Consider the following 26,474-nt stretch of genomic DNA (forward strand, 5'->3'; position numbering starts at 1 on the left):
CATTCACTATGTGGTAAAACTGACCTCTTGCCTTCATTCTCCAGGTCAGAACGATTACAATACCACACTTGTATAGCTTTCCGTGTGTTTTAATACTTACAAAAAAAAAATTAAAAATTAAACCTTTTAATCACCATATTCTGCCCCCTATAACTTATTTGTAGTGAAAGCAAATTTTTGGGGCTGAACGATCTGTACTTTTCAGAGAAACCATTTTGAAGTTTGGGTAACTTTTTGAGCACTTTTTATAAAAAAAATTTGGGCGGGGAAGAAAAAAAATGAAAAAAAAGGAGGGGAATTGGACATTTTTATTTATTTTCCTTTATGCAATTTGCCGTATGGAATAAATATTGTTATGTTTTAATAGTACGTTTTCACATGCAGCAAGGCCCATGATGTGCATTTTTCTTTATTGGTTATTAGTGTTGATCGAGCAAAGTGCTCGGGTGCTGTGGTGTTCGAGTAGAACACTTTGGGATGCTCAGGTGCTCTACAGAGCACAATGGAAGTCAATAGGAGAACCTGAGCATTAAACCAGGTACCCCCTGCTCTGAAGAGGGGAGGGTGTCTGGTTCTTAGGAAAAGGTCAGAAATTGATGGAAACACCAACACCAACGTTGCGCTAATATATTTCGCAGCCAGATAAAGCAATAGTCCTTAAAAAAAAACAGGCACGCTCAACCTGCGGCCCTCCAGCTGATGTAAAACTACCACTCCCACAATGCTCTGCTGTAGGCTGATAGCTGAAGGCTGTTCGGGCATGCTGGGAGTTGTAGTTTTGAAACAGCAGGTTGAGCATGCCTGCCTTAAAAAGACTGTTGTGTCTCTAACACCTTTCAACACTCCAAACAAAAAAATCCCTGTCCCTACACTATGTCCCTTCCGCTGCAGCTCGCCCTGACTAAGTCTGAGCCGAACCACCAATACACTATGTCCCTTCCGCTGCAGCTCGCCCTGACTAAGTCTGAGCCGAACCACCAATACACTATGTTCTCTCTGCATCCACATTTCCGGAGCGCGGCCCCGAACTACCGGTCCGCAAGAAAATAGAGCATGTCCTATTCTTGTCCGCAGCTGCGGACAATAGGACTTCTCTATTTAGTGCCGGCCATGTGCAGCCTGGTGTACTGCGGATCCGCAATACACCACGGACGTGTGAATGGACCCTTAACATTGAAAAATCTCTCAGCAATTTTAGGACTGCTGTCTGACTAGAAACACAGATTACTGACCAGAACTATCCATTCCTTTCTATTTACAGACCATCTACAGTCACAGGAGAAATCTGGCGCAATTATGTGGTTAAAAAAACAAAAAACATCCTGCTAATCCTGGGAAAACATCCACGTAAGGCTAAACGCACACGACCGTATGTGTTTTGCGGTCTTCAATTTGCGGATCCGCATAAAAAAAATAATAAAATAAAGACATCCGTATGCCATGATTTTTTTTTTTTTGTGGATCCATTGTAACAATGCCTAAAATGCACAAGAATAGGACATGTTCTATTTTTCTGGCAGGGGTATGGAACGGACATACTGATGCGGACAGCACACGGTGTGTTGTCCGCATTTTTTGCGTACCCATTGAAATGAATGGGTCCGCATCCTATCTGCAAAAAAAATATAAAAAAATTACAGAACAGACACGGAAACGAACAACGTTCGTGTGCATGTAGCCTAAACCTGTCTGAAAAGTATGAGGAAAAGCACTGCATGGGCGGAGCTTGAACAGAGGAATGGCCCTGCCCCAATCAGAACATCTCCTGAGAGGAAGCCCCGCCCTGAAGCAGGGATTATCTGCACTGTAAACACTTTCTGACAAATCTGCACCAAACTGAGACTTTTAGGGGAGATTTGGCTGCAAAAAATTAGCTGGACAGATTTTCTGTCACATATAGAGACAAGCCTGAGTGTTCCCATCAGGTAGCACCTTTAGGACCTGCTCCTATCACCACAATGGGGCCCTGTCGGATGCAGTCGGGAATGGTTAGGTGGCGGCGCATGCGCAGGCCCTCCATTCACTTCCATGAGTGCGCACTCAGCTATTTTTGGATGAGCTATCAAAGTGAAAGGGTGAGCAGGGCACATGCAGGCTCCGTACCATATCCAGCCAGGTGACAATAGGCCATGCACACAGTGATGCGGCTACCCTGTGGGTTCCTACAGGTCTGCACTACAAGACACAATACAGTCCAGGCCTCGGCAGTACCACTGTCATACACCATCATAGGCCTCAAAACTCCTAGCCCCCTCCTCAGCACCCTGGAAGGGCATTCCCTGTGTGTGTGTGCGCCCACCTGACATACCAGGTGGAGAAGGAATAGACAATCCCGTTAGTGGCATTGGGCAGTGTTCACACACTGCAGTCATGATGTAAAATTGCTACGTTATAGTGGGAGCTGTCACGTCTACACAGCAGGAAAGCTCTAAAGCCTCAGGACCCCACGCTGTGTACCGCACTATGTGCACCCGCTCGTCACGAGTTCTGCTCTAGTGTGCAATAACCCCCGCGGCCACTGGGTGTCGCTAGACTCCCTGCCTTGTAGTTGCCGCCTCATCTCGCCATGTGTCACCTATCGCTCTAGGCTCCGCCACTCACCCCCTGCGGCCTCCTTTATTCCCAGCATCGAACTATCCAGCTCTAAGTCGCCGCTCTTGGGTGGTGATTCCCCGGCCGGGCCCAATTCGGGCCCCGTCGCCACTTCCGGCTCTTCGTCCTTATGCTTCGCTCGTTCCATATCTTCTGCCCCTCGTCCGCCCGTCGCCCGTGTTGTGCCGCTTCCCGCTCTTCAACCCTGAGCGTTCACAGCAGAGAAGAAGGGCCCGTGATACACGCCGCTCAGCACCGCACAGGAGGGCGGGGCCTTAGCCTAACGCCACGGAAGGGGCAGGGCCAGGCAGCGCCGCACAGGACTGAGGGGAGGGGACTATGGCGTCATTAGAAGCGGTATGGTACAGCGCCGCACAGGCCTGAGGAGGCGGGGACTGTGACGTCACGGGCCAGAGCGGGCCGCACAGGAGAGGAGGTGGTTAGGCTGCGTCTTGTGGGCGTGCCTCCCCGTCTCTATCATGGTGCCGCACGGGACGAGGGGCGGAGAGATGGGGCACCCTGGGGGCCCGACTCGAGGTCTGCAGCCTTGTCATTTGCTGGACTGAGGCACAGGAGCGCCGTGTACACGAGAGAGGGCGCAGCGTGCGTCTCGTCATGTACCCTGCGTGACCCGTGCGGTGGTCGCCATAAAGAAGTGTCCTGTGTGACCCTGACGGCCGAGTGCTGCGGAATGCTCTGCGGTGTCATGAAACGTTCTGCAGATCAGTATCCTACACAGCCCTGCCCCTCTGAGCAACCAAATGCTCTGCACCATAGTGCTATATAATGTTCTGCAACCTGCTCAGCACCACAGTGCTATATAATGTTCTGCAGATCTACAACCTGCTCAGCACCACAGTGTTATATAATGTTCCGCAACCTGCTCAGCTCTGCACCATAGTGTTATGAAATGTTTTGCAGATCTACAACCTGCACAGTTCTGCAGCACTACAGTGCTATGTAATGTTCTGCAACCTGCACCACAGTGTTATGTAATGATCTGCAACCTGCTCAGCTCTGCACCATAGTGCTATATAATGATCTGCAACCAGCACAGCTCTGCACCACAGTGTTATGTAATGATCTGCAACCTGCACAGCTCTGCACCACAGGGTTATGTAATGATCTGCAACCTGCACAGCTCTGCACCACAGTGTTATGTGTGCATGGACTAGCCTTCCTGCAGAAGTGGCAGCGGCAAATACAGTGGCGGAGTTTAAGCATGCATGGGATAGGCATAAGGCCATCCTTCATATAAGATAGAGCCAGGGGCTATCCATAGTATTTAGTATATTGGGCAGACTAGATGGGCCAAATGGTTCTTATCTGCCGACACATTCTATGTTTCTATGTAATGATCTGCAACCTGCTCAGCTCTGCCCCACAGTGTTATGTAATGATCTGCAATCTGCACAGCTCTGCACCACAGTGCCATGTAATGTTCTGCAGATCTACAGCTCTGCCCCACAGTGTTATGTAATGATCTGCAATCTGCACAGCTCTGCACCACAGTTATGTAATGTTCTGCGGCCTGCACAGCTCTGCACCACAGTGTTATGTAATGTTCTGCAACCTGCACAGTTCTGCACTACAGTGCTATATAATGTTCTGCAGATCTACAACCTGCTCAGCTCTGCACCACAGTGCTATATAATGTTCTGCAACCTGCACAGTTCTGCGCTACAGTGCTATATAATGTTCTGCAGAACTACAACCTGCTCAGCTCTGCACCACAGTGCTATATAATGTTCTGCAACCTGCACAGTTCTGCACTACAGTGCTATATAATGTTCTGCAGATCTACAACCTGCTCAGCTCTGCACCACAGTGCTATATAATGTTCTGCAACCTGCACAGTTCTGCACTACAGTGCTATATAATGTTCTGCAGAACTACAACCTGCTCAGCTCTGCACCACAGTGCTATATAATGTTCTGCAACCTGCACAGCTCTGCACCATAGTGTTATGTAATGTGCTATGTAATGTTCTGCAGATCTACAACCTACTTAGCTCTGCACCATAGTACTATGTAATGTTCTGCAGATCTACAACCTACTTAGCTCTGCACCATAGTGCTATGTAATGTTCTGCAGATCTGTAACCTACTCAGCTCTGCACCCCAGTGTTATGTAATGTTCTGCAGATCTGTAACCTACTCATGTAATCGGCTCTGCATTTGCTACCAGCCACCCATATCTTCTATGCTATAAAATGTTATGTAGAACGGCTGGGAAACATTCTGTGTGTCCGCATTACAGACAGCGGGGACATTCTCTAAGCCTCGTTCCACTGAATTCTTCACCTTGCACCCAAGATCCCCTTCACAGGCAGATGTGTCCTAGTGTTTTATTGTTCACTCAAAAAACACCATAGAAACCAGCCTCCAGCTTTTTCAATACCGCCTGTAGCTTTTTTCTATACCGCCTGCAGATTTTTTACATACTGCCTCTAGCTTTTTCAATACCGCCTGTAGCTTTTTTCCATACCGCCTGCAGATTTCTTTCATCCCGCCTCCATCTTTTTCAATACTGCCTGTAGCTTTTTTTCATACCGCCTGCAGATTTTTTCCATACCGCCTCCAGCTTTTTCAATACTGCCTGTAGCTTTTTTACATACCGCCTGCAGATTTTTTTCATACCGCCTCCAGCTTTTTCAATACTTCCTGTAGCTTTTTTACATACTGCCTGCAGATTTTTTCCATACCGCCTCCAGCTTTTTCAATACCACCTGCAAATTATTTTTCCATACTGCCTGCAGCTTTTTTCCATATCTCCTGGCGATTTTTTACATACCACCTCCAGCTTTTTCTATACTGCCTGCAGCTTTTTTTCTACACTGCCTACAGATTTTATGGCATTTTTAAGGCCTCATGCACACGACCGTTGTTTGGGTCCGCTTCAATGGGGCCGCAAAAGATGCGGACAGCACTCAGTGTGCTGTCCGCATCCGTGGCTCCGTTCCGCGCTTTGCGGACAAGAATAGGCATTTATATTGCCGGTTCCGTTCCGCATATTGCGGAAGGCAACAAGGGCGGCTTCAGTTTTCTGCAGACTGAAAAAAACGGCACGGCCGTGTGCATGAGGCCTAAGGGTGATTTTCTCTAAACAACTGTGTGCAACTTTGTTTCTTGTTTTTTTCCTTTAGAAAAAAATGTCAAAACGCCAGAAAAGCAAAAAGCTTCAACACGCTGGATGTTGGAGGGAACCTTTCAGCTGTTTGGAGCCGCTGAACCACAAGTTTAACTTTTAAATGACCCTTCACAACGTGTTGAGACACAATTATATTTTTGTTTTTACAAATGGTCCGTAAGACCAATGGCTGTCTCTAGGTTGACACGTGTGATAATTTTCTAAATTAAAACATAACATTTATTCTATTCGGTTATAAAAGATTCTGCACACTAGACTCACATTTAAAATTATCAGCTGAGCCTGCTATCTATGTGATAATTTTTTTTTAAATAGTGTTGATAGCGTCTAGAGATCCTGGTGGAAGTGCTGCTGTCTATCAGATTTAGGCTGCTTTCACACTAGCGTTCGGGTGTCCGCTCGTGAGCTCCGTTTGAAGGAGCTCACGAGCGGACCCGAACGCAGCCGTCCAGCCCTGATGCAGTCTGAATGGAGTGGATCCGCTCAGACTGTATCAGTCTGGCGGCGTTCAGCCTCCGCTCCGCTCGCCTCCGCACGGACAGGCGGACAGCTGAACGCTGCTTGCAGCGTTCGGGTGTCCGCCTGGCCGTGCCGAGGCGAGCGGATCCGTTCAGACTTACAATGTAAGTCAATGGGAACGGATCCGCTTGAAGATGTCACCATATGGCTCAATCTTCAAGCGAATCCGTCCCCCATTTATTTTACATTGAAAGTCTGAACGGATCCGCGCAGGCTACTTGCGCACTTGCGAAATTTTTTTAAGTTATTAATGCAGACGGATCCGTACTGAACGGAGCCTCCGTCTGCATCAATATGATCGGATCCGTTCAGAACGGATCCGATCAAGCGCAAGTGTGAAAGTAGCCTTATTTGGATATCCTAGATCTGTTTGGCTGCTTAGTATACAGTAGCCGCCACAGATACTAGCTGTTACCAGCTCTGTTATGCCACTGTAATGTGGTTCCTCACAGTAGCTGGTGCGTTCACACTCTTATCTATTGGTATCAACAACTATGCACAGTTTCCCCCGATCTACTGTCTGACTGCTATTTAACTTGCTCGTGTTTACTAATATGCTGCAGGCTTTCACTGTTTAAAACACATGCTTTACAGCACTCTGCCCCCCGACATGTTTCGCCAAATTAACTTGGCGTCTTCAGGGGATTGGGCAGTCTGCTGCTGGGGTGGGCGTGACCTGAGCTTATATAACCTCCCTTGGATGATGTCATACACATTGTATCCACTCTGGATACATTTCGTGACCCACATGTTACTCGGGCCTATCAGGGATCAGCTACTATTTTACCTTCATTTCCACCTACGTTTGCCGTCCATTCAGCTTCTCCGTTTCTTTTTTGTAGTTGCGCATGCGCTGACTATATCGCTGCCTACTACTGCGCATCCGCAAGTACTTAGACTCAGCGCTCTCTTTATGCGCTGAGCCCGAGGATGACAAACTTTTTATGCGCCTGCGTCCTTCTGTTGCTATGGTGCCGTTAACTAATCATGGACTCTGATGCGCATCTGTAAGATCTCGGGTGCCGCTCTTTCGTTATGCGCTGGATCCTGGGGGACAGATTGGCTGTACACCTGCATATCTACATGGCTGTACACCTGCATATCTACATTTTGTTGAAAAACTCAATAATAATACAGTAGGCCTCAAGTTCACAGCAGAAATAAATAGTAACAAACTTAATTTTTTAGATCTTACTATTGTCCTGGATAGAAGTGGCAGCATTGCTACTACAATATATAGAAAACCCACCGCCACAAACAATTTGTTATATTGGAGTAGCTACCATCCAACTCCACTCAAAAGAGGTATTCCGGTGGGACAATATCTCCGAGCAAGGAGAAACTGTTCCACAGATGAGGCGTTTGAAGAGCAGTGTAAACATCTATACGGGAGATTCATTGATAGGGGTTACCCTAAAAAAACATTACATAGGGCCTATAATAAAGCTAAAAAAAGCAATAGGAGTTCACTGCTCTCTGAAGTAAAAAATCAACGCAAAAACCAAAAAATTGTACGGTGCATAGGAAATTACGATAGCCAATATAATAAGATCCGAGATATATTAAGTAAACATTGGCACATTTTGCTCGCAGATGAGGAACTTAAAGAAATTCTTACCCCCCACCCTGCCATTACCTACAGAAGGGGACCTAATCTTAGGGACAAATGCACAGCCATTACACAGTAGGAAAAATATCAGGTAAACAAACATGGCTGAGCACTACAGGCTCTTATCCCTGTGGCGGATGCACCTTCTGTGCAAAAATGGTGCCCAAAAAGGACTTCACCAATCCGGTAGATAATAAAAAATATACAATCAGGGAATACATCAACTGTAAATCCACTGGGGTGATTTATGCCATCCAATGTGGGTGCCCCAAATTATACATAGGAAAAACCATCCAAGAATTGAGACGGCGTATATCGAAACATCTGAGCACCATAAACATTGGATCCGACACGTCCCTATCAAGACATGTCAGAACGGTTCATCAAGGGAATACAGATACTCTGACAGTGTGGGGAATTCAAAAAATGACAACAGGACAGCGGATGGGAGATTTAGACAGAAAACTCCAGCAAGAAGAAACGAGATGGATACATCGTCTCAAAAGCCTGGCCCCCCATGGGCTTAATGAGGGGTTCACATTTGTATCCTTTCTCTAAATGGGCAACCCATAGAGGAAGCTATACAGTATAATTGAAATTAGCCTACTGAATAAATAAGAGATATACACATCAATATAAATAAACAAATAAGAGTAACATGCGAATAGGGTGAGATCAATAGAGCTTTATATTAGGGCACCTACAAAATTATAACTAAAAACATGGTACATCAGGATGTATATAAAAAATCTATATTCCTCATTTTCAACCTCTAAAGTCAAGTCCATTAAATGGTATTACACTTACCTAGTTGAGAATGATCCGACGGATGAAGTATTCGGCAGAAAGAGCCTTTGAAAATAAAAAATAAAAACAAAAAATATAGAAAAACAATTAATTAATAAAAAATAACTAAAAACAATATAAAATAAAAATATAAAACAATGAAAAAGCTATAATAATGAGGAAAAGAAATCTAGACAAAGGGATAAGTAAAAGAAAATGTAAAGGCCATTTTATAAATAATGAATAGTTCAGAACTTTAGAAAATAATAAAAATTAAATTAATTTGAGGAGACTGTCAAGATGACTATATACATATAAAAAAGCGGATCACGTATCAATTATATATATACATAAAAAAGTGGATCCTGCATTAATAAAAGGATATAATTATTAATAGTCAAACATATATATATATAAAAATGTAAAGTTAAGTCTTCATAAGTAATCATGCAAAGGCCATCAATAGGGCAAGTAGTAATATGTCACAATTTTCATTAGAGATATCCCATTATTAGCAAAAAATAATGCAGATTTTATACACCCACCAAAAGAAATAGTTTAGGATACGATATCTAGGGAGCTAATGCCATGTAGATATGCAGGTGTACAGCCATGTAGATATGCAGGTGTACAGCCATGTAGATATGCAGGTGTACAGCCAATCTGTCCCCCAGGATCCAGCGCATAACGAAAGAGCGGCACCCGAGATCTTACAGATGCGCATCAGAGTCCATGATTAGTTAACGGCACCATAGCAACAGAAGGACGCAGGCTCATAAAAAGTTTGTCATCCTCGGGCTCAGCGCATAAAGAGAGCGCTGAGTCTAAGTACTTGCGGATGCGCAGTAGTAGGACGGGTAGCCGGCAGCGATATAGTCAGCGCATGCGCAACTAAAAAAAAGAAACGAAGAAGCTGAATGGACGGCAAACGTAGGTGGAAATGAAGGTAAAATAGTAGCTGATCCCTGATAGGCCCGAGTAACATGTGGGTCACGAAATGTATCCAGAGTGGATACAATGTGTATGACATCATCCAAGGGAGGTTATATAAGCTCAGGTCACGCCCACCCCAGCAGCAGACTGCCCGATCCCCTGAAGACGCCAAGTTAATTTGGCGAAACATGTCGGGGGGCAGAGTGCTGTAAAGCATGTGTTTTAAACAGTGAAAGCCTGCAGCATATTAGTAAACACGAGCAAGTTAAATAGCAGTCAGACAGTAGATCGGGGGAAACTGTGCATAGTTGTTGATACCAATAGATAAGAGTGTGAACGCACCAGCTACTGTGAGGAACCACATTACAGTGGCATAACAGAGCTGGTAACAGCTAGTATCTGTGGCGGCTACTGTATACTAAGCAGCCAAACAGATCTAGGATATCCAAATAAATCTGATAGACAGCAGCACTTCCACCAGGATCTCTAGACGCTATCAACACTATTTAAAAAATTATCACATAGATAGCAGGCTCAGCTGATAATTTTAAATGTGAGTCTAGTGTGCAGAATCTTTTATAACCGAATAGAATAAATGTTATGTTTTAATTTAGAAAATTATCACACGTGTCAACCTAGAGACAGCCATTGGTCTTACGGACCATTTGTAAAAACAAAAAAAAAAGCTGAACCACAAGGACACCAGTATGCAGCCTGGATTTAGGTCCCAAACCTAAGCATAGCAGACCCATCTACACCTGTAAAGAATAATAAATGACAATTGAACTTGCAGGAGAAAAGTCCAGGGGCCAGATTTATCATTAGCTCAGGTCAGAATAATGGAGTGAAAAAGTCCCAAACGCTAAAACTGCGCACAAATTTGCGACTTTTTTCTGCTCTGCACTATGCTCGCCAGTTTTCTGAAAGGGGGCGTGTTTTCTTATGTAAATGAATCTCTAGACAGATTTACTATTGGGACTATTTAAAAAGTCGCAATTTCACTCCAGTGAGGACCATGCTTATCTTATGAGACTTTTTTATAGAACATGCGACTTTTTCATAAAAACGTGCGACTTTTTCGTAAAGATGTGCGACTTTTGTAAAGCTGCTTACTGACGGATAAACTGCTACCATCAAACCACATTTATTACAGTCTTAAAGGGCCGATCATAAATCTGACTTTAGCCATATGTGAAAGTGGAGTGAGCTGTCAGAGTCATGATAAATCTGGCCCCAGGACTGTTTTCCAGAAACATCAGTCGCATGTGCACTGTGGTGATGCAGAACCTACACCTTGCTTGACATGAGCAGTGTGATGTGCAGCGCATGCGCAGGGAACTGAGGTGTACTGTTCTAGTCTTCCTCAGCAAAGACTGGAAAAGAGTCCTAGACTCTTCTCGCTGCACATTCGATTGTCATTTACTATTATTTGCAGGGGCGGATGGGTCTGATATAGGTGCGTTTGGGACCCTAAACACCAGCTACGTAATGGGATGCTGATGGTTCAGTTGCTCCAAACAGGTGACAGGTACCTTAAATAAAATATTAAAAAAACAGACCTAAAAAGCTCCACCTAATGCCAGTAAAAAAAAAACGCTTATGTGTCCTGGGCTACACCGCAATGTCACATAATTATGACCCACAGCTAATATCTAGGGACAGCAGCTAGACAGGCTGGGAGTAACTCAGTAAGAACCTGGTAGGTGGTCACAGGTATCTGGAGCCATACTGACTGCAGTGCATCCCACAGCTGCTGGAGGGTGCGTGGGGGAGCATCCACAGAGCGCACACGATTGAGGGGGTACGACTGATGCTCACTTGGGTTCAAGTCTGGGGAATTAGGGGGCCAGAGTAGTTCTTGGAAGTCTTGGTCATGCTCTTCCAACCAGTGTCGGACATTTCTAGCCGTGTGACATGTTGCATTGTCTTGCTGGAAGATCCCAGCATGTATGGGTGTACGTGATCTTCAAGGATGGATTCATACCCAAATCGGTTGAGGGTGCCTCCCACATGGATGAGTGTCTGATCTCTGAGGATCCAAGCAGTCATGTGTCACGGCCTCTGTTGTGTGCGCTGTGACTCGGTTGCCCGCGGCAACGTGTTGCAGTATGTAGGTGGCTCCTCCTTTCCCCTGGGTCCTTCCCTCTGGTGCCGGAGGGGTTAATTATCTGGCTGGTGGTGATTTAGGTGTGGCCTCTTGGCTCTTTATATGTTGTGTTCTGAGCGTGAGGTCAATGGCCCTCCAGCCTTTGTGTGAGCTGGAGTGTTGCTCCTTTCCTGGATATACCATCTGTCCAGTGGGATGGCCTCATAGCTAGACATTCTGTCACGGTGGGGGGAAACTCCCCACCATATAGCATAGGAAAACGGGGAAGCAGCTAGGCCTGGACACCAGGAAAAGGGAGCAGGTCACCTCCTATTGCTTCCCTAATCCTCGCCCTGACTCCTCACCATATGAGTGGACCTGAATGGTAGGATGGTTCATACCCAGGAACTTTGGACCCTGAGTCGCCCTGATAATCCCTTAAATAGAGAAAGGGCTGAGACGACCTGTTCATCCCAGACACGGATGAACAGGAGTCTCACCGACCAAGATGCAAGGAAAGGGACAGGCAGTGCACAGCTACGGAATCTGCAGGTAAGATCCCAAAAACAACTGCACTTAACTGCCATGGCAACAACAACAGCTGGAGCCCCATGCCGACAGGATGCATGGCGGCCCCTGGCATTGCTGCACACTGTCTTGTGGTTCCCCCTCTGGGGGAACCCTGAGACGCCCTTCCGGAGGCGTTAGCGCGGACAACAGCATGCACGGCAACTGTATCACGGCGCACACAACAGAGGCTGTGACACCATGAGAAGCGGGCTCCCAGAGTTCACCCCCTTTGTGTGGTTATTGAGGGTCCTAGTGGTTAGACCCCAATGATCAGACACCTTTCTCCTGCCCTGTTGCTAGGAGATTAATGTTCTTAGTGGAAAAACCCTTTCAAGAGGCACCACTGTGATAAGGTTGGTACATTTGCAGCTTCATCTAGTTTTAAAGAGGACTTGTTCCCTCTCCTGACATGTCTGTATTAGTAACTACTTGCATTCCCATACAGATGGGTGTAACCAGTTGGGGGGTGTCCCTGCACAGTCTGGCTCCAGCAGCACTAATTGGACAGAGTCCAACAAAGGCCCCAGTAAAATGAATGCCCCATTTTGCACCTCCTAGTATTAAAAATGTCCCATTAGTGGCCCCCAGTATTAATAAGGCCCCCACTAGTGGCTTCCAGTACTAATAATGCCCCGTTAGTGGCCCTTAGTATTAATAAGGCCTCCATTATTAATCCCCCAGTACTAATAAGGTCCCCATTAGTGGCCCCCAATATTAATCATGCCCCATTAGTGGCCCCTTGTATTAATAAGGGCCAAATTAGTAGCCCCCAGTATTAGTGATGCCCCATTAGTGGCTCCCAGTATTAATAATGACCCCTATTAGAGGCCAAAGTATTATTAATTCCCCCTTCCCCACTCTTTTTGTGCAAAAATAAAACTAACCTCGTCCATTTGATCGTGACGTGGTGAACACTCGTCACTCACTGGGACAGGACCTGTGACCCAGCGTGATGACGTTTCGCAGGTCCTGCTGCTTCCAGTCAATGCTACGAAACGTCATCACCCTGGAGCACAGGTCCTGTCCTGTGCATCCAGTGAGCAGCAAGTGTTCCCCACTGTGCGATTAAATGGATGATGTGAGTTTTAGTTACGGTATGTTTTAACACAAGCAGAGGAGGGGGACAAAGGCTGTACTAATGAGCTCTCCACAATGTTGCACTCATTAGTAATAGTGCACAGGTGGCAACCCTATGCACGGCCCACACAGAGCCGCGTGCCCACAGAAAGGGCTCTGCGTGGCCCCTCTGGCACGCGTGCCATAGATCTGCCATCACTGCGCTATACTGTGGATACCTATTAGATTGTTGGTGGTTCTACCGCTGGGACCCCACTATTCACAAGAATGTGTAGCTGCTTCATTCGTTTCGGGAGGAGTTCCGGAGATAGCTGAGCGATGGCATGAGATGAGTTAAAAACAAGGGAGTATATTTGAATCACATTAACCTCTTCTAGACCCAGCCAGTTTTTACCTTCCTGACCAGGCCTATTTCTGCAAATCTGACGTGTCACTTTATGTGCTAATAAATTCTAAGCGTGTTTTCTCGTGACACATTGTAATTTATGTTAGTGATAAATATAGGTCGCTAAAGTTTACTTTTATTTATTTAAAAAAAATCGGAAATATGAATTTCTCTGCTTTTAAGACAGTGGTACCTTATAAAAATAGTTATTAACATTCCCCATATGTCTACTTTATGTTGGCATCATTTTGTAAATGTCATTTTTTTCTTAGGGTACTTTCACACTTGCGTTAAAGTTTTCCGACATTGAGTTCCGTCCTAGGAGCTTAATACCTGAAAAGAACTGATCAGTTTTATCCCCATGCATTCTGAATGGAGAGCATTCCGTTTAGGATGCATCAGGATGTCTTCAGTTCAGTCACTCTTATGGTGTTTGGCCGGAGAAAATACCGCAGCGCTGCAGTATTTTCTCCTTCCAAAATTCCGGAACACATGCTGGATCCGGCTTTATTTTCCATTCAAATGCATTAATGCTGAATCCGGCACCAAGTATTCCGGCAAAACTGCATGCGCAGACCTTTAAAAATGCAACGTTTTTCCGGTGTTTCAATGCATGTGTTTCGGATCCGTCTACAAATGCTAGCCGATGGCACACGAATTTCCGGATCCGGCAGACAGTTCCGGCGACGGAACTGCCTGCCGGATCTTCACAACGCAAGTGTGAAAGTACCCTAAAGGCTTAGAATTTTAGAAGCAATTTTTCAAATTATAAAAATTTCCAAACCCACGTCATTTTGAGAGGCCACTCAAAAATGACCCCATTTTAGAATGTACACCATTCAAATTATTTAAAACTAATTTTAGAAACATAGTTAACCCTTTAGGTGTTCCACAGAAATTAGAGGAAAATGGAGGTGGAATTTAAAAAAATAATTTTTGGACAAACCCCTCCATTCTGTCATACCTGCAAAGGGAAGATGACTTATTTGCTTTCTGGCGCTCCTTCTCCTCCTGGCCTGTGCAATGCTCCACTGGATTGCATTGATGTCAACATCCGGTTTGACATCGCCACAACCAATCACAGGCCACAGTAGTGTCTGACTCCCCTTGCGTCATGTGACATTTTCCTTTATGCCTCCATTGCATATTATTGTGCTTACTTACAGCTGCGGTTTATTTTGTATATGTCCTCTATACAATGCCTTGAAAAAGTATTCATAACCCTTGAACTAACTTTTCCATACTTTTTCATGTTACACCCACAAACTTAAATGTATTTTATTGGGCTTTTACGTGATAGACCAACACAAAGTAGCAAATATGTGTGAAGTGAAAAGAAAATGAGACATAATAAAAAGAAAATTGAAAAGTGTGGCGTGTATTTGTATTCAGCCCCTGTACTCTGATACCCCTAAATAAAATCCAGTGTGACCAATTGCCTCCAGCAGTCACCATATTAGTAGAGTCCACCCGTGTGTAATTTATTCTCAGTATAACTACAGCTGTTCTTTGAAGAACACAGAGGTTTTTTTTAGAGAACATTAGTGATCAAACAGCCTCATAAAAACCAAGGAACACACCAGACATTTTGTAGAGAAGTGTAAAGCAGGGTTAGGTCATAAAAAAAAACATCTCATGGAGCACTGTTCAATCCATCATCCAAAAATGGATGGAGTATGGCACAACTGCAAACCTACCAAGACATGGCGATCCACCTAAACTGACATCCCAGGCAAGGAGAGCACTCATTAGAGAAGCAGCCAAGATGCCCATGGTCACTCTGGAGGAGCTGCAAAGATCCACAGCTCAGGTGGGAGAATCTGTCCACAGGACAACTGTCAGTCGTGTACTCCACAAATCTGGCCTTTATGGAAGCGTGGCAGGAGAAGGCCATTTTTGAGAGCAAGCCATAAGAAGTTCTGTTTGTAGTTTGCCACAAGCCACGTAGGGACACAGCAAACATGTGGAAGAAGGTGCCCTGGTCAGATGAGACCAAAGTTGAACTTTTTGGCCTAAATGCAAAATGCTACGTGTGGCATAAAACTCCACACTGCACATTACCCCTAACACACCATCCCCACTGTGAAAGGTGGTGGTGGCAGCATCATGCTGTGGGGATGCTTTTCTTCAGCAGGGACAGGGTATGCTGGCTAGAGTTGATGGGAAGATGGATGGAGCTAAATACAGAGCAATCCTGGAGAAAAACCTGGTAGAGGCTGCAAAGGACTTGAGATGTGGGGAGGTTCACCTTCCAGCAGGACAAAGGCCCTAAACATACAGCCAGAGCTACAATGGAATGGTTTAGATCAAAATATATTTTTGCGTTAGAATGGCCCAGTCAAAGTCCAGACCTAAATCCAAAGCTGTTAGAGACATACGCCAAAAGACTTGACGCTGTAATTGCAGTGAAAGGTCGTCCTACAAAGTACTGACTCAGCGGGAAGGGGGGGGGGCTGAATACAAATGCAGGCCACATTTTATAGATTTTTATTTGTTAAATATTTTTTGTTAAATATTATTTATTTTCACTTCACACATACTGTACTTGCTACTTTGTGTTGGTCTATTCCATAAAATACATTTAAGTTTGTGGGTGTAACATGGAAAAATGTGGAAAGTTCAAGGGGTATGAATACTTTTTTAAGGTACTGTATGTCATTTTATTCCTCTCCAGCACATTTTCTTCAGCATCCATCATATTCTTATGTTATATATATCCTTTATTGTTACTTTATTGGCCAACACTTTTTTTTGTACTATCACTACTATTATATTTGTATAACTTTATTTTATGCACTTCTATAGCGCTACTATGTTCCGCAGCGCTTTACAGACATTAACATCCAACTGTCCCCAATGGGGCTCACAATCTAAGGTCCCTATCAGTCTTTGGAGTGTGTTAGGAAACCGGAGAACCCGGAGGAAACCCACACAAACACTGAGAGAACATACAAACTCCATGCAGATGTTGTCCTTGGTGGAATTCGAACCTAGGACCCCAGCGCTGCAAGGCACCAGTGCTAACAACTATTATTTACTGTAATGTCATTGCGGCTAGCACCTTGTGACTTACTGACTTTCCATATCAACCATTCGCTAATAGACGGAGACCCTTGGATATTATGATGAATTTTCGGTACAATTTTTATTTGTATGTATTTTCAAGTACTCTGATGAAGACCTCTAGCCAAAAACGTTCAAAATATACAGGTGAAACTCGAAAAATTAGAATATTGTGAAAAGTTCATTTATTTCAGTAATGCAACTTAAAAGGTGAAACTAATTTATAAGATAGACTCATTACATGCAAAGCGAGATATTTCAAGCCTTTATTTGTTATAATTTGGATGATTATGGCTTATAGATTATGAAACCCCCAAATCACAATCACAGGTCCCCTTTGCTCAGGGGGTATGGATTAATTAGCTGACTAGACTGTGACACTTTGAGCCTAAAATATTGAACCTTTTCACAATATTCAAATTTTAAGTTGCATTAATGCAATTCCTTTTAAGTTGCATTTCTGAAATAAATGAACTTTTGCGCGATATTCTAATTTTTCAAGTTTCACCTGTATGTGACTGTGTATTTGATGAAGTGCAGGAGTCTTTATTTTTATCTTCATTTGGCTTGGGACCCATCTCCTGCAATCACACTTAAACGTGGTGTGCCATTGGAACCTGTTCAGAATCCTGCATACTAATGCCTGAAGCTGTCATTAGCATTCGCACTATAAGACACATTTGGGGGGAGTGTGTCTTATAGTCTGAAAAATACAGTAATACAAAAAACTTGATGCACAATATATTTGATGACAAACTTGTCAAATAGGTATTGCAATATTATGTGCCAAAGATTAAATGTGGATCTGAAATTCCAGAAAATTGTGTAGCCACCCCATCCCGACTGCCATAAGGCTATTTACGTAGTTGGTTGGGACTTTAAAGATGGCTCCTTCTCTTAAGTGGAACGGGCATCATAGATGCAAGATGCCTGCTGTTTCATATAGAAGGCACCCGCAGCTAATGTCTACGATGGCCAGTAATGCCGATCGTGGATATTTAACACGTCAAATGCCACTGTCAATACTAAAAACGGGCATCTGAATGCTGAAAACCCAGAAGCGCATGCTGGTGGAGATCAGGGGAGCCAGAGTGTGTTAGCAGCAGCCCCTGTCCTTTTGTGAGACAGGAGGCTGCTGCTAAGTAATTTCTATGGAGCCTAAGGCTCCATAGAAATACAGTAAAATCCTCATAGACTCCGATGCTAATGCATTGGAGTCTATGAGAAAAGCAATCCAATGATTGCTTTTTATAGTTCCTTATGGGAACTATAAAAAAAGTAATCAAAAATTTATCGAAAAGTTGTACACACCCCAAAATGGTATAACTGAAAAGCACGGATCGCCCTGCAAATAATGAGTCTTCACAAAGCTCCGCAATCATAAATCCCAAAAAGTTATAGGGGTCAGAAAATGGAGACTAAAAGAAAAAATTGGGTTTTTTTCAAATATTTTTTTTTCCAGTATCAAAACATAATTAAAAGTATACATATGTGGTATTGCTGGATTCGTACTGACCTGGGGAATTAAATTAACTGGTCGGTTTTATTGTATAGGGAATGCCGCAAAAACAAATCCCCCAAAACTTGTGGAATTAAGTTTTTCCCATATCATCACCATGACGGCCACAAGGAGATTGACCCATGACCTCTGTGGGGGCAGGAAACAGAGAAGAGGTTAAATTGCCCCCTCCCACCACCGCACCTCAGTGTTCCTGTCCCCACTGTGGCCAGGGTCAGAGAAGAGTCTCCCTGCGGCGGCAGGGAGATGAAGATAGGATTTTGTTTATTATTTTTTCGTTGTCTCCAGGGGCCTCCTGGTTACCTGAGGCTCATCGGAGCTCCCCCAGTCCGCCGGCGGCCGCGTGCTCATGCTGGGCTGGGGGGTATCGGGAGGACTCGCTCCGGCTGGTCTGGAGCCTGCTCCCGGGCCGCAATTCTCCTCCTCCTCCCCTGTGGGTCGGGCTGGTAGCGGCCGGCGTGTGCGCACGCCGACGTCGGTGACGTCACTTCCGGGTTCGGCCGCAACCCGGAAGTAAAGCGCAGGAGCAGAGCAGTTTGAATAAAAGGCGGGAGCTGCCATAAGGACGCTGATCTGAGGTCTGTGAGTACTGCAGCTGCATTTTACCCTACAGAATGTCAGGTCCTGAGGTACAAACTGTTATGGAGCTGGATGCTCCCCCTCTGCCTCCTGTAAGTATCCCTCTGGGGATCCGCTTGTCTTATGGCATGATATTCTTTCTTTGCCAAGGCCTTATTTTCTGATACCGCTATTTCCATATCTGTTTCAGGCTAAAGAGGCGCAAAAAAAGCTTAAAAAACCTCCTCGCTGCATCTCTTGTGCAAGGAAACTGCCTGACGATTATGGAAAGAAGCTTTGTAAAGCATGTATTTCTGATGTAATCCAGGAGGAACAGTCGTCCCTTATGGAAAATATCAGATCGGTGGTTCAGGAAGAAATTCGGGCCGCTAGAGTTGCTCAGTCTGATCCCCAGGACGAGCCTTCTCGCAAGCGTCCGCGTTCCAGGATTTTTTCTTCCGGATCCGAGGACGCAGGCGATAAAGCTTCTACCTCCACGCAGTGGGAGGATGATCCATCTCTCTCTGAGGGGGAGGTATACGAAAATAATAAGTTTTATTTTTCCTCGGAGGACATGAATGACTTGTTAAAGGCAGTCAGAGCAACAATGGGGATTGAAGAGACCCCTAGGTCCGTTTCTATTCAGAACGAAATGTTTGGGGGACTCAAGGTGAAAAAATCCAGGGTCTTCCCCATAAACGAACACATTAGACAAATGATTCTGGAGGAATGGTCAGAACCTGAGAAACGATTGGGGATTTCCAAAGAGTTTAAAAATCGATTATTATTCGACCCCTCTCAGTCTAAGCTGTTTGACGGGACCCCTAAAGTTGACGTGCAGGTGGCAAAGGTTAACAAAAAAACTGCCCTGCCGTTTGAGGATGCTGCCCAATTGAAGGACACCATGGAGCGAAAGGCAGATGCCCTTTTAAGGAAAGCTTGGGAGGCCTCCATGTTTAACATCAAGACCAACATTGCGGCAACATCGGTAGCCAGGTCTATGTACCTGTGGTTAGGGGAACTTGAGAACCACCTAAGCAGGAAGACCTCCAGGGAAGAGATCCTGCAGTCCATACCGCTACTCAAATCAGCTACAGGGTTCCTGGCAGATGCATCTGCTGAGTCTATCAGATTCTGTGCTAGGGAGGCAGGGTTGTCCAATGCGGCTCGTCGGACTTTGTGGATGAAGTCCTGGTCGGGCGATAGAATCTCTAAGCTAAAACTGATATCCATCCCCTTTTCAGGAGAATATGTATTCGGGCCGGTCCTAGACGAGATACTTGAGAAGGCGGCCGACAAGAAAAAGGGATTCCCAGAGGAAAGGTCCTTTAGGAAGAATCAGTCCTTTCGGTCCTACGGCGGACAGAATAAGTCTGTTAGAGGGAAAGGCAAGTCAGGCCGCTGGTCTTATCCCAAAGGGGGTAGAGGAAGGGGCTTCCTTCTCAAGCCCCAGTCCAAATCTGAGGACAAACAATGACGCCGTTGTAGGGGGGAGACTGAAGGATTTCCTGGGTCCATGGTCATTAACATCAAGAAATCCCTGGGCCCTGGACATCATTCAGCAAGGTTACAGGATCGAGTTCACCTCTCTCCCCCCTGCAAGATTCGTCATCACGAGGTTGCCTACCAGACTCTCCAACCTAAACATCTTTCAAGGAGTCCAGGACTTGGTGAAGAAGGGTGCTGTAATCCCGGTCCCCGCATCTCAGAGGTGTCAGGGGTACTATTCAACCCTATTCTTAGTAAGGAAAAAGGAAGGAGACTTCCGGACCATCATAAACTTAAAACAACTGAACAAGTTTATTCTTTACAGGAAGTTCAAGATGGAGTCTCTCAGATCCTTAGTGCCGTTGATAAAGCTAGGGGCATTTATGTGCTCGATCGACCTGAAAGATGCCTATCTGCACGTCCCCATTCACCCAGATCACCAGAGGTTTCTAAGGTTTGCTGTCCTAGACCCTTCCAATCGGATTTGTCATTTCCAGTTTATAGCACTGCCCTTCGGGATTTCAGCCGCTCCAAGGCTCTTCACCAAACTTGTGGTAGAGATGATAGCCCCTCTCAGACAGGAGGGATTAAATATAGTGCCATATCTGGACGATTTCCTAGTCATAGCGGACTCAAAAGATCTCCTGCTGTCGGACCTGGAAGTATTTCTGTCCCGCCTATCTCAACTAGGTTGGATAGTGAACGAACCCAAGTCAATGTTGGTTCCATCCCAGAAGGTGAGATTTCTGGGAGTTACTCTAGACTCCGTAACTCAGTCGACCTTTCTTCCACAGAGCAAAATTCAGTCCCTGATAAACAAGGTGAGGCGCTTCCAACGGGGGAAAAAATGCTCAGTGAGGGAAGCAATGAGCCTAATCGGCCTCCTAACCTCCTGTATACCCTCGGTCGAGTGGGCACAGGCTCACTGCCGTGTGATTCAGACCTGGCTATTGTCCCACTGGAACAAGAAGAAGGGTTCTCTGGACTCCAAGCTCCCAATCCCAGGATTAGTAAAGAAGTCCCTCTCATGGTGGACGAAGGAGAGGAATCTGTCCCAGGGAGTCCCATGGATCAGATCACCGTCGATTACCGTCTTCACGGACGCCAGCCAATCCGGTTGGGGAGCAAAAATCGACAGAGCCTATTTCCAAGGAACGTGGAAGCGTCTGATATCTGCTCAGTCTTCAAATTTCAGGGAGCTGTATGCAGTAAGAGAAGCCCTTCTCGCCGCCAAGCAATTGATACGAAATCAGCACGTGAAGGTCCTATCGGACAACGTGACTGTGGTCTCCTACCTAAAACACCAGGGGGGTACTCGATCAAGGAGACTCCAGAGTATCTCAGAGGAGATCTTCTCCTTTGCAGAAAAGGAACTAAAGTCCATCTCAGCAATGCACCTGAAGGGATCCCTGAATGTAGAAGCGGACTTTTTGAGCAGACAGGTAATAGATCATACAGAGTGGGCACTGAACCCAGAGGTCTTCAATATGCTAACCCGAAGATGGTCTACAATAGACCTGTTTGCATCAAGGAGAAATACGAAGGTGCAAACATTCTGCTCCCTAAATGCTGGGGACCATCCCTGGAGAGTAGACGCCTTCTCCCTAAAATGGTGCTGGGATCTAGGGTACGCATTCCCTCCATTGCCGCTCATCCCGAGGGTCATTCAGAAGATTCAGGAGGGGAGAACCACGGTAATACTGATCGCTCCGTTCTGGCCCAAGAGGAGTTGGTTCGCCCCTCTATTAAAGCTAGCAATAGACGAACCAGTGAGACTCCCACTCAGGGGGGACATCCTATACCAGGGTCCTTTGCTACATCCTCATCCGGAGTTCCTGAAGCTCACGGCTTGGATCCTGAGGTCTCCCTCTTAAGGTCTCAGGGCCTGTCAGACCAGGTTATAGCCACCCTGAGATGTTCTAGGAAAAAGGTCACTTCAGCGATATACCTGAAGATCTGGAAGAGATTCTGCTCATGGTCGGGCGAGGAAAATCCAAATTCCGTGGGGCCCAGTATCCAGAAAATTCTGGAATTTCTACAAAAGGGCCTGGACATGGGCCTTTCTCCATCCACTTTAAAGGTTCAAGTTTCGGCATTGAGCGCCTTCTTTGATTCCGACCTGGCAGACCATAGATGGATCAAACGATTCATTAGAGCTGCACGTAGACTGAGACCCACACTTAGGTCCCGCAGCCCAACCTGGGACTTAAATTTAGTTCTCAACAATCTTATGTGTTCCCCATTTGAGCCGTTGGAGGATTGTTCAATCAAGTTGCTTTCATTTAAGACTGCCTTTCTTATAGCAATTACCTCTGCCAAGAGACTGGGAGAGATTCAGGCTCTCTCCATTAGGGAACCATACCTTACCATCACTGAGGATAAGATTGTGCTTAAACTAGACCCAGGTTTCCTGCCAAAGGTGGCCTCAGACCGCAACAGAGGCCAGGAGATCCTACTTCCATCCTTCTTCAACAATCCCAAGGATCAGGAAGAAGAGCAATTTCATTTCCTTGACGTTAGGCGTGCAGTTATTAGATACTTGGAAGCCACTAGGGACTTCAGGAAGTCTGACAGTCTGCTTGTCCAATTTGCTGGAAGGAATAAGGGATCCAGGGCCTCAAAATCCTCCATTGCAAGATGGATTAAGGACACTATTACCTTATGTTATAAGAACCAGAATCTGGATCCTCCTTCCAATATTAGAGCCCACTCTACCAGAGCTGTATCTACTACCTTCGCTGAAAGAGCAGGGGCCTCCCTGGATGATATATGCAGGGCCGCCTCCTGGTCTAGTATTCACACATTTGTGAAACATTACCGTTTGGACTTGTCTGGAACCTCTGGCCTCTCTTTTGGTCAGAAGGTTCTCCAGGCGGTTGCCCCCACCCATAAAAAATAATTTTATAACTCTCCTTGTGGCCGTCTGTCACAACCAGACAGCTGAGAAGCTCTGACAGAGGCTTTTCAGAAACTCCCCCTTGAGTTTCTGTGTTGTGGTATTCAGCTCCTCCTCTCGTTAGTCTCTCTCAGCTGTCATGTGTTGGACTAATGGCTTCCCTTTAAATTCTTCCCCAGAAAGCTTTTCTGGGCGGCTTATATTTCTTCCTGGAGTATGTGTGCATGCCCAAGCTGGTTCTCCTCTCCTCTCCTCTCCTCTACTAAGTTAAGTGTTAACTGTTATCTGTTATTTTCTGTTTGTTGGATCCCAGGTGACCCTGACTCCCTCCGTGTCTGGTGTAGGGAGCCGGTGGTCGTGTCCCCTCACTATTGTAGGGTGCTCAGGGCTTATATAGTCAAGGTACGTGGATATGCATACCTCCACCATTTGGATCTATGCATAGGCTGAGCAGCCAGGGAAAGTGCCAGGTCTTCTACAGGGGTCTCCCTTTTTGTTCCTTAGCTTTTGGATCCAGCGAGTTATTTATGCATGTTGTTTTTCATTGTTTCCTGTACACTGTCCGTGACATTATAAGCCGCCATAACCGTCTCAAGCATGGATCCGGTTTCACTTTTGGCTGAACGCCTTCAGGGTCTTTCATTGGAGGTAGCTGATCTCCGCAGGACTTGTTCTCAGCTTCAAGTGACCGGTTCAGCTGGCGTTCATGGAGTTTGTTCTGAGCCTAAGATCTCGCTCCCGGATACGTTTTCCGGGGGTAGTGAGAATTTTGTGCGTTTTAGAGAGGCTTGCAAACTCCATTTTCGCCTTCTTCCCCATTCTTCTGGTGATGAGGAACGGAGGGTGGGAATCATTATATCGCTGCTCAGGGGTAACGCTCAGTCCTGGGCCTTTTCGCTGCCGGAGGGGGCACGGCCCCTCCGTTCAGTGGAGGAATTCTTTTTAGCCCTGGGTCAGATATATGATGATCCGGATCGTATTGCTCTGGCGGAGTCTAGACTACGTCTCTTATGCCAGGGTAAACAATCCGCAGAAATATACTGCTCAGAATTTCGGAGATGGGCAGCTGATACTGGTTGGAATGATGCTGCACTCCGAAGTCAATTTTGCCATGGTCTTTCAGAGGGATTGAAAGATGCATTTGCCTTTCATGAGAGGCCTATTTCTTTGGACTCTGCTATGTCTCAGGCCGTTCGTATTGACAGGCGTCTTAGAGAGAGAGGAGAGATCTCTCCTTCCTGTCATACTCGGTCCCAGGACTGTGCAGCGGTCCCATTCTGTGCGCAGGGGTCTCAGTCGCTGTCAGCCCTTTCTGAGCAGGAGCCCATGCAGCTGGGGTTCATTGCTTCTGACAATAGAAGATTCAGCTCGCATGGGAGGGTTTGTTTTTGTTGTGGAGGTATTAATCATTTGGCAAATATTTGTCCCTCTAGGAGATTCAGGCAGTTCTCTGAGTATAATAAAGAAACAAAGAGGAAAAAATCTTTTAAAAATGTTCCGTCTGTTACTATTGGCAGGGTTGAGGCGGAAATTGAAGGTTTTCCGTTTGCTTGTAGTTCCCGTTTTGTCCTGCCGGCTAGGGTGGCGCTAGAGAGCAAGAACATTTTTTGTGAGATTTTTGTGGATAGTGGAGCAGCGGTCAATCTCATTGATAATCAATTTGCGATAACTCATGGATTCCAGGTGCGCACTTTGGGAAAGGATATTCCTGTTTTTGCTATCGACTCCGCTCCACTTTCTCAAAAATCATTAAAGGGCATAGTTCACAATATCCGTTTAATTGTGAGTGATGCTCATGTTGAGGATGTGTCATGTTTCGTCCTTAGCGGTTTACCCACCCCTCTGGTGTTGGGGCTGCCCTGGCTCACTAAGCATAACCCCACCATTGATTGGCAAGCGAGGCAAATAAATGGTTGGAGTGACTTTTGCAGAGAGAATTGCCTCATGACATCTGTTTCTGAGGTTGCTACTAAGACTGTACCATCTTTTCTCTCTGAATTTTCGGATGTCTTCTCTGAGAGTGGAGTTCAGGATTTGCCCCCGCACAGGGAGTACGATTGCCCTATTAATCTCATCCCAGACGCCAAGCTGCCTAAATCTCGTTTATACAATCTTTCCCAACCTGAAAGGGTCGCTATGCGTGCTTATATCTCTGAGAGTCTGAGAAAGGGACACATACGACCCTCGAAGTCACCTGTTGCCGCTGGTTTTTTCTTTGTCAAGAAAAAAGATGGTTCTTTAAGACCTTGTCTGGATTTCAGGGAGCTGAACAATATCACAATTCGTGACCCTTATCCGCTTCCTCTCATCCCGGACCTATTTAACCAGGTTGTTGGGGCTAAAGTCTTTTCCAAATTAGATTTAAGAGGGGCATACAACCTGGTCAGGGTCAGAGAAGGGGACGAATGGAAGACGGCCTTCAATACCCCTGAGGGCCATTTTGAAAATTTGGTTATGCCTTTTGGTTTGATGAATGCCCCAGCCGTTTTTCAGCATTTCGTGAACAGCATTTTTTATCATTTGATGGGAAAATTTGTATTGGTGTATTTGGATGACATTTTGATTTTTTCTCCCGATTTCAAAACTCATAAGGAACATTTACGTCAGGTCTTGCTCATCCTGCGGGAGAATAAATTATATGCGAAACTGGAAAAATGTGTGTTTGCGGTTCCAGAAATTCAATTTCTGGGGTTTCTTCTCTCCCCTTCTGGTTTTCGCATGGACCCCGAGAAGGTCCGCGCTGTGCTTGAGTGGGAGCTTCCTGAGAATCAAAAGGCGCTGATGCGTTTTTTGGGCTTTGCCAATTATTACAGGAAGTTCATTTTGAATTATTCTTCTATTGTTAAACCACTCACTGATATGACCAGAAAGGGGGTAGATTTTTCTTCTTGGTCAGTAGAGGCGCGTAAGGCTTTTTCTGATATCAAGGAGAGTTTTGCTTCCGCTCCCATCTTGGTGCAACCTGATGTTTCTTTACCCTTCATAGTTGAGGTTGATGCTTCTGAGGTGGGTGTGGGTGCGGTCTTGTCTCAGGGTTCCTCTCCTGCCAAATGGCGACCGTGTGCCTTTTTCTCGAAGAAACTCTCCTCCGCAGAGAGAAATTACGATGTGGGAGATAGGGAATTGTTGGCCATCAAGTTGGCTTTTGAGGAATGGCGCCATTGGCTAGAGGGAGCCAGACACCCTATTACCGTATTTACTGACCATAAAAATCTGGCCTACTTGGAGTCAGCCAAGCGTCTG

General features: G+C 45.6%; 1 protein-coding gene across 2 annotated transcripts in view; it reads right to left on the minus strand.

The window, feature by feature from the left end:
- The window catches only part of LOC122920769, a 68,218-nt gene extending 65,216 nt beyond the window's left edge, over window positions 1-3,002 (minus strand). Inside the window, exon 1 of one of the 2 annotated variants that reach the window (XM_044270491.1) lies at window positions 2,602-3,002. In XM_044270491.1, the coding sequence (XP_044126426.1) occupies window positions 2,602-2,740 (139 nt within the window). In that variant the 5' untranslated portion in view covers window positions 2,741-3,002. The remainder of the gene's footprint in view (window positions 1-2,601) is intronic. The other variant, XM_044270493.1, reaches the window with a different exon arrangement.
- Between the last annotated feature and the right edge of the window lie 23,472 nt (window positions 3,003-26,474).

The sequence above is a fragment of the Bufo gargarizans genome, chromosome 10 (assembly GCF_014858855.1).
Source record: "Bufo gargarizans isolate SCDJY-AF-19 chromosome 10, ASM1485885v1, whole genome shotgun sequence".
Classification (NCBI taxonomy): domain Eukaryota; kingdom Metazoa; phylum Chordata; class Amphibia; order Anura; family Bufonidae; genus Bufo; species Bufo gargarizans.